This window comes from Sturnira hondurensis, unplaced genomic scaffold (assembly GCF_014824575.4).
Source record: "Sturnira hondurensis isolate 20B ecotype Veracruz unplaced genomic scaffold, ASM1482457v3 Scaffold0002597, whole genome shotgun sequence".
Classification (NCBI taxonomy): Eukaryota; Metazoa; Chordata; class Mammalia; order Chiroptera; family Phyllostomidae; genus Sturnira; species Sturnira hondurensis.
The window spans coordinates 3,319,469-3,327,508 of record NW_028075228.1 but is presented as its reverse complement, the minus strand read 5'-3'; the positions used below and the strand labels follow the sequence as shown (position 1 = coordinate 3,327,508).

The 8,040-nt window shown below is 58.8% G+C and overlaps 1 protein-coding gene across 2 annotated transcripts; it reads left to right on the top strand.

Moving 5' to 3' along the window:
* The first annotated feature begins 1,168 nt into the window (after window positions 1–1,168).
* Window positions 1,169–5,996, top strand: FOXF1 (forkhead box F1). 2 transcript variants are annotated; one of them, XM_037040243.1, is made up of 3 exons: window positions 1,169–1,492; window positions 2,133–3,144; window positions 4,485–5,996. In XM_037040243.1, the coding sequence occupies exons 2-3, from the start codon at window positions 2,169–2,171 to the stop codon at window positions 4,643–4,645; spliced, it is 1,137 nt and encodes a 378-aa protein (XP_036896138.1). In that variant the 5' UTR covers window positions 1,169–1,492; window positions 2,133–2,168; the 3' UTR covers window positions 4,646–5,996. The 2 variants fall into 2 exon arrangements, with proteins under 2 accessions (XP_036896138.1, XP_036896137.1); XM_037040242.1 differs by having other exon boundaries at window positions 1,170–3,144.
* The last annotated feature ends 2,044 nt before the right edge of the window (window positions 5,997–8,040 follow it).

Here is an 8,040-nt window from a genome sequence, read left to right as displayed (position 1 = left end):
TACCGCCCAGCGGACAAGGAAGGGGCACCAGTCAGAGAAACGTGGGAGGCCGGTGGGCTTTGAAAAGCGCCGCGGGCTGCTCTCCGAGCCTGGCACACGCCACTCACCCGCGTTCGAGCCAGGGCACGGCGTCCAGTCTTCTGGAGATGACTAGCGAAAACACCCCGCGCCTCCCTCCACCCGACCCAAGGCCTGGGCGGGAGAGGCCGGGCCTGGTGCCCCTCAATCTGCGCTCAAACAGTACTCACCTGGGTCCCTGTGTGCGGCGTTACGCCCGGCTCCTGCACGGTCCTGCACTTGGCGCCACAGTCCCTCCACCCCAGCCCCAGCCCACACACCAGAGTTGCACGGTTGGCGGGGGCGGGAGAGCGTGCGAGCCCCCTGCTGAGGGCAGCCGAGAGCTTGAAGGCGGTCTGAGATCGCGCTCCCCGCCCGCGCAGACAGCTTTCCGGAACCTGGCCTGGCGCGCAGTGTCAGAAGCCCCGCCGCAGCGGCAGGCCAGCCCACAGGGGCATTCGGCCAACTCCCCCCGCGCACGCGGAATTCTCTATTATTGTTGTTGTTGTTGTTATTATTATTATTAAAGAACCCCTCAGAACATGTTTACATTGAATCGCATAAACTTCCTGCCAGGGCCTTTACTATTCATGAGAAATCGGAACCTGCTTTTGGAAAGTGGGGACCTGAAGGCCGCGGGACCGAATAACAGGCGGCTTTTCAGTGTGTGTGCGCGTGTGGTGGAGAGTCAACTGGGCCGCGTGTGTGTTCAGATCCGAGCGTGGCCAATGTGCACGTGAGTGGGAGTTGGTGCAAATTTAAGCTCCTATGAGCCTATTGTATGTGCACGAATGAGCGCATTAATGGGCGCGCACAGCCGAAGCGCCCTGTGTCTGAGTGGAAGTGCACAAATGGGAGTGAGTTTCCACATCTGGATCTAGTCATTGACCCGGTTTGCATGCGCATCAGTGCATGCATACGTGTGCATGAGTGCCCGAGTGTGTGAGTCAGTGAATGAGCGCGGCCGCTCGTTCTAGGAGCCTGTGCGATTTCGGTCCTCGAGGACCAGTGGTTCTCAATCGCTCCCGCCAGGCCCCGCGGCTCCAGAGACAAAGTGGTAGCGACCCGCCCAGCGCTTTCGTTTTCTGCCCGCGCTCGGCTCCTGCGGCTGCCCGCCCGCTCGCGAGTGGCTGGGCGAGTCCGAAGAGTCCCGGGCGCGGCGCTGTCCTTCTCGGGGCGGGGAGAGTGGGGAGGCGGTCCCTCTCGGGAACGTACGCCCGCTGGCCGAGAAGATCGTAGCGGAGCCGGCTGTGCCCGTGATGGCCACGACCTGGAAGCCGCTGCAGTTGCGATTTGCCACTGGTCTGTACGCGTCGGGGGAAGGCCCGAGATCCGGGGTGCGTTTCCCGTCGCGCAGCCTGGGCAAGGAACTCGGAGGCCTGCGCACAGCGGGGTTGAACGGCGGGCGGAGAACGCATTAACACTTGCTCGCCAGGTTGGTGGAGGCGGGGCGGGTTCTGCTGGCAGACTCTGGGCGGTGAGAGTGGCGGCCCTTTAAACGCCCACCAACGTGGGGGCCGGAGGGGGGCAGGGTGGGGAGGAAACTCCTGGAGGGTCTAACACCGGCCGGGGAGACGCTGCGGAAAGAAGGTGCGGTGAGAGCAGCCGCCTCCGCTGGAGTAGTGGAGCCGAGCGCTGCGGGTGGCGGGAACCAAGCGCTGCTCCCTGCGGGAGCGCACCGCTGCAGGCCCCGGGGTGGGTGCCTCCCCCTAAAAAACGGTGGGGGGGCTGTCTCGCGGCCTCCGCCCTTTGCTGCCAAGAGGCTGCCCTCTGCCTCCGCTGTGTTCCTTCCCTTGTGGGAGGGCGAGAGGGAAAGAGGGAGGAGATAGAGGTGGGGGAGGAGGGAGCTGGAGAAAGAGGGGGGCCCCGCGCCAACCCCTGGCCGCTCAAGCAGCTCCTCCGGGAGGACGAACGGGAGGGCGGGGGAGGGCGCGCCACGGCTCGCTCCAGAGAAGCGGCTGCCGATGACGGCAGAGCCGCAGCCAGCCCCGCGCGCGCAGCCCCCTCCCCCTCGCCCTCCTCCCCCTCCTCCTCTTCCTCCTCCTCCTCCTCCTCCCGGCTCGTTGGCCTCGCAGAGCAGCGGCGGCAGCAGCGGCGGCAGCAGCCACCCGATGTCTTCGGCGCCCGAGAAGCAACAGCCACCGCACGGCGGCGGCGTTGGCGGCGGCGGGGGAGGCGGCGCGGCCATGGACCCCGCGTCGTCCGGCCCGTCCAAGGCCAAGAAGACGAACGCCGGCATCCGGCGCCCGGAGAAGCCGCCCTACTCGTACATCGCGCTCATCGTCATGGCCATCCAGAGCTCGCCCACCAAGCGCCTGACGCTCAGCGAGATCTACCAGTTCCTACAGAGCCGTTTCCCTTTCTTCCGCGGCTCCTACCAGGGCTGGAAGAACTCGGTGCGCCACAACCTCTCGCTCAACGAGTGCTTCATCAAACTGCCCAAGGGCCTCGGGCGGCCAGGCAAGGGCCACTACTGGACCATCGACCCGGCCAGCGAGTTCATGTTCGAGGAGGGTTCGTTCCGCCGCCGACCCCGCGGCTTCCGAAGGAAATGCCAAGCACTCAAGCCCATGTACAGCATGATGAACGGGCTGGGCTTCAACCACCTCCCGGACACCTACGGCTTCCAGAGCTCGGCCGGCGGCCTCTCGTGTCCGCCCAACAGCTTGGCGCTCGAGGGAGGCCTGGGCATGATGAATGGCCACTTGCCGGGAAACGTGGACGGCATGGCTTTGCCCAGCCACTCGGTGCCCCACCTGCCCGCCAACGGGGGCCACTCGTACATGGGCAGCTGCGGTGGCGCAGCGGCGGGCGAGTACCCTCATCACGACAGCTCGGTGCCCGCCTCCCCGCTGCTGCCCGCCGCCGGCGGGGTCATGGAGCCTCACGCCGTCTACTCGGGCTCCGCAGCCGCTTGGCCGCCGTCGGCCTCCGCAGCGCTCAACAGCGGCGCCTCCTACATCAAGCAGCAGCCCCTGTCCCCCTGCAACCCCGCGGCTAACCCCCTGTCCGGCAGTCTCTCCACGCACTCCCTGGACCAGCCCTATCTGCACCAGAACAGCCACAACGCCCCAGCCGAGCTGCAAGGTGAGTGGAGAGCCACCCCGGTCCTAGTCTCAGGGAAGTCAGACGTCCGTGAGTGCGCTGTGCTCCCAGCACCCGGATGTGCTGACTGCCCTTGGGTGGAAGGCTGCAGCCACTTCTGTGGGGTGCCAACCCCAATACTGTGGTGTCTCTCAGCCCCACCTCTCTCCGTGTGAGGGAGTGAATGCAGCTTGGGTCCCCGACTTGGGCCAACATGTCGTTTCTCCTTTTCTCTTACAACAGCAAGCTGCTGGCCTTCCGGAGCATGGCCAGGTCCCAGCGAAAAGACCCAGACCCAAATATTCTAAGTCACTTCTGGTCCTTTAGGCCCCCTCACACCTCAACAAGTCCCAGCTGGCTCACCCTCCCTGGGGTCGCTCGAAAGCTGCGGAAGAGCCGCCTCTGCTCCTTGCCTGGGCAGAACGGAAGAGTTAGGCCCAAAGCCGCCTGGGCCTGGTGTGCAGAGGCCCAGGGCCCTGGCCTGCCAGGGAGCCAGGCCTGGCCTCAGGAACACTGAGTCGGAAGCGTGTTGTGGTGACAGAGGCAGGGGGGTCTGTGGCCAGCCCCAGAGCGAGGGTCAGAGCTGGGGGCCCCACAAACTCTTTGTTTCCCAGAGTCCAGGTCTTCGGCCCGGTCATCCTCTCCCCAACCCTCAAAAAGGAGACGCAGAACAAACAACCTCCCCTTCTGAGCTCCAGCGGGGCGCCCACCAGCAGCCCTTTGGGTGTAGTTCTGGAAAGAGCATGGAATGAGCTTAGCAGGGGGCTCTTAGGGGTCAGCTGTCAGCAGCCTGCGGGAGGCAGGAGCTGGGCCGGCGGGCTAAAAGGCCGCTTCTCCACGGGGGTCTGAGGTTGTCCGGCTTGGTCAGCTTCAGACTCCTGGATTCTAACTGTCCTGGGGTTGGGGGGGCAGTTCTCCAAGGGGCACTTGCCTGTTCCCAGCGCCTGCCTGTGGCGGCACAGAGGCCTCCACGGCCTTTGGGGTTGGGAGGTGGCTGCCCAGGAGGTGGAGGCTGCCAGGGCCCTCCCTGGCATCTGAAGACCCATCTCAGCTCCCCACCCCACCCCACCCCATTCCTCTTCAGCCTGCGGAAGCCCCGGGCCTGGGCTCAGTGTCCAAGGAAGGAGAGGCCCAGGTGGTGGTTGCTCCCAGGAGCAGGACGATGGCCAGGATCTACCTACCCCCCGGGGTGCACAGACCGGGGCATGACTGAGAGCCCGGGAACTCGGGGAGTCTGGGCGCTGGGGCGGAGAACCGGGAGGGTAGGGCCCTGCGCTCCCGGGCAGTGGGCAGCGCTGTTTCTCCACTTTGAACTCTATCTAGTCCCTGTCACTCCCTCTCAGGCATCCCTCGGTATCATTCCCAGTCGCCCAGCATGTGTGACCGAAAAGAGTTTGTCTTCTCTTTCAACACCATGGCGTCCTCCTCCATGCACTCTGCTGGCGGCGGCTCCTACTACCACCAGCAGGTCACCTACCAAGACATCAAGCCCTGTGTGATGTGAGCGGAGCCGGAAGCCCTCGGGCCCTCTGGGCACAGCCGCCTGCACAGGGACCTGGGGACCCATCGCAAGAAACTGCTTTATTCTCGAGGTATAACCATCGGCAGAAGAACAGGGTTGGACCCCTCCCCAATCGGATTATTTGAAAAGGAATTCCCAGGGCAAAGACACTGGCGCAGTGGTCGGCACCGCCTCCCCCGTTCCCTCAAAAAGTTTTAAAAACGGTGGTGGTAGGGCTTGATCTGACTGCAGCTGTTGGTAAATAAACATCTATTTTTGATCCGATTGAAACCGGCTGAGAAGGTGCTGTGTTGGGGGAAAACCCTCAACATCTAAACAAAAATTCTGCTGAGGTCTCTCCCCACCCTCCCCTCCAGTGGAAAAGGTTGGGGGGGGGCAGATATTTTAGAAGAAAGGCAAACATGTGAGATCATCGTTATCAAATACTTTTATTTTTTGGTTGAGTATTTATCTTTTTAACTTTTTTTGGAAAGAATGTGTTGGAATGCGCAAGTCTCTTCTTAGAGCCGTCTTTTGCAGGGAAGGGGCGGCAACAAGCCTCGCTCTCCCTCCCCACCCCCGAAGTCCTGCACCAGCCGCAGGTGGATCGCTGTGCAGACTTGCATTTCTGAAGCCACTGCTGGTCTTTAAAGAGAAACAAATGGCGCCCAGACGCGGGCGGCGCTCGGGCCGCTGCCGTCCCCCTCCGCCTTCCTCTTCTTCCTTCTCTGCAGCCTTTTTGGTTTTGTTTTGAACTGTACTTGGACTTTTTGGGTGGGTGTTTTTCTCACGAGACCCGGCTGTCTCCCGACCTCTACTGTAAACTTTCTGGTGCGACAGCAAGGCGAACACAGCGCGGCGCGCGCGGGGGTGGCCCGGCCAGCGCGTGGATCCAGGATTTGGGCGGCGTGGAAAGGTTAAGGCACTTTTTAAAACTATAGCAAGGCTCATCCTGTTATTTATTCTTTCTTTCCCTAGTAATCGACACACCGCATAGGCTCCTCCGTTTATCAGTATTAATGGTGTAACTTTGTTGGCAATATTTGCCACGTAGAGTTTTTTTAGATGTCCATTGTAAATTTGAAACAAAGCCCGATTTGTGTAAAAACAAATCCCCATATGTTTTATATAAATATATATATAAAATGAAGGACTACCCCCTTTTTTTCCTAGTATTTTGGCTGCTGGGGTGCAGCATTTGTGACACATATTTTAAATTTCCTTCTGCACTGTATAAAATGACAATTTGAGGATGTTCTGCCTTTTGTGTATTTTTTTCCTAAAAAAAAGAACAAAAATAAAAATGTATAACATTTGTACATGGCCTTTAACATTGTATCAACTAGCAATAAAATCGCATGAGTATTTTATTGGGATTGTAGAATATCTTCCAAACTCCAAAAACGTAGACAAATATTGGCTTGAGATAGGTAGAGTTCTTTTGAAATTTAAAATATGAGTGATTCTGAATACTTTTTTCCTTTCCCACTTTCTCTTTCTCTCTTTCTTTTTCCTTTCTCTCTCTTTTTTCTTTTTCTTTTTTGCTAATCTGCTTCTTTTCACTCTTCATTTTACATTGTAGTGAAATATGGGTGTGAGTAACTATTTTTCTTGGCTTCTGTTTTTAAGGAAGATTCCCTGCCCCTCTGAATGTCATTTCTCTTTTTAAAGAAATAATCAAGTGCTTAAAGAAAAGCTATATAGTCCTCCTCCCAGGGAAGAGCACATATATGTAAAAATATATGAATACATATAAATTATAGTTTTACTTTTTCCCCGCCCTAAGACCAGTGAGACTTTTACTCTGAGTTGCAGACTTTATCATTCCGATATTCCATCGGTTATCAATGATAAGAGAACTCTCTAAGGTTTTTGTAGGTTTTCTTGTGTGTGCGTGCCGGGTGCTTGTTTTTCCCAAATCAAGAAGCGAGTAAATTTTTTTTTGGGGGGGGGAGGCGCTGGCGGGAGAACAAGGTGAGAGACGTGTTTCCACTCCCCGAAGGTTTCCCCCTGAATCCTTAGGGGCAAAGAGACGTTTTTAAAAGCTCGCGTCTCCCGCTGACCACCCTCTTTCTGTTCCCGTCCCCGCTGTTTGGGAAAACAAACACGATAAACTCGCATTGTCGGTGCGGCTGCTAGAGACCCACCGCAGTGTCTCTGAACCTGGTTCTTCTCAAATTTGACATTTTGGACGTGAGGGTAATTTCTCCGGTGCTCTGTTACATCAAAATTATCAATAAACTCTCCCGGGCAATTAATGTCCCAGCCTAACAGCTGTCTATAAAACCGAGATAAAGGGGACAGGAAAAGACCGGTGACTCCGCGTCCCTCGGGGTCTCGGGCGGGCCAAAGCGTCGGGCCGGGGTCTTCTGAGCGAAGCCCGCTGTCGCCTGCACGCGTCTGGCCTTGCGCTCCGAGAGTGGGTTCGCGGCGCGTAGAGAAGGCGCTGTCTCAGGCGAGGCCACTTCTCCGCATCCCCGGCTTCCCACCGGTGCCCAGGAAAGCGGGGCCGGGGAAGAGCCCCAAGGCCTCCAGCGCCGGACTAGCGCTCTTTCACCCAGACAACCTCCGCAGGCGGCAGCGAGCCTCCTCCTCCCTCCGTGCGAGACTGAGCCCCAATTAGGTCGGAGGCCCGGGGAAGTGGGGCTGATTAGGAGAAACTCAATGCCAGCCCAGCCGGCGCGTTCCCCGGCCTCCTGCAGCGTCTCCAGCCCCCTCGCCCGCTCGCTCGGACGCTTGGAGCGCCAGAGGCCTAGGTGCGGCGTCCCGGTTGTGCGCGGCTTTGGCGCCGCCGCTGTGCCAGAGACCAGGGCGGCAGCGAACCGTGGCTTCCTGTTCATCTCCTGGTGGCGCCTGCATTTCAGTGGGACCTCCCAGCGGCCCACGTCCAGGGTACAGGAAAACCGGCCCGGGGAGCCCTGGGATGGGCCTGGCTGCTGTCTCGGAGCTTGACCTGGGTCCTGAGGATGACAGAAAACTCCGGCCTTCCCCGCGAGAAGAGGTCGGCTCCGAGCAAACCTGAAAGGGCCCTATTCCGTAGGCAAAATTGCCTCCGCACCCGCAGTCTGAGATTTCACACCGCCGCCGCTGCTGCTGCGCAGACCCAACTCGCTTAGTTTGTATCTCCCCTAGGGCGCATTTCGGCCGGAGCCCTGGCCAGAGGCCTCAGGGCGAAGTGTCTACAGCCGTGCGCGGGGATAAAAATGTGCTCCTCAGAAGCTGCAAGCTTAAAATGTAAAGGCCCTACTGAGTCTGGTGCAAAATCAGTGGCCCCGCGTGAATAATCGGGAATCATTCTAGCATAGGGCCATCTCCAACAGAATTAATTTAAGAGCTCTGCGCTACCTTTGGGGCCTTAGTCTTAGAACAATACAGTCCATTACATGGCCTAAATGTGT

Bases quoted from the DNA above. Each gene is read 5' to 3' on its own strand.
- FOXF1 (XM_037040242.1), top strand. From the start codon at position 2,022: ATGACGGCAGAGCCGCAGCCAGCCCCGCGCGCGCAGCCCCCTCCCCCT. The intron at 3,145-4,484 runs GTGAGTGGAGAG...ACTCCCTCTCAG, and splicing joins CGCCCCAGCCGAGCTGCAAG to GCATCCCTCGGTATCATTCC.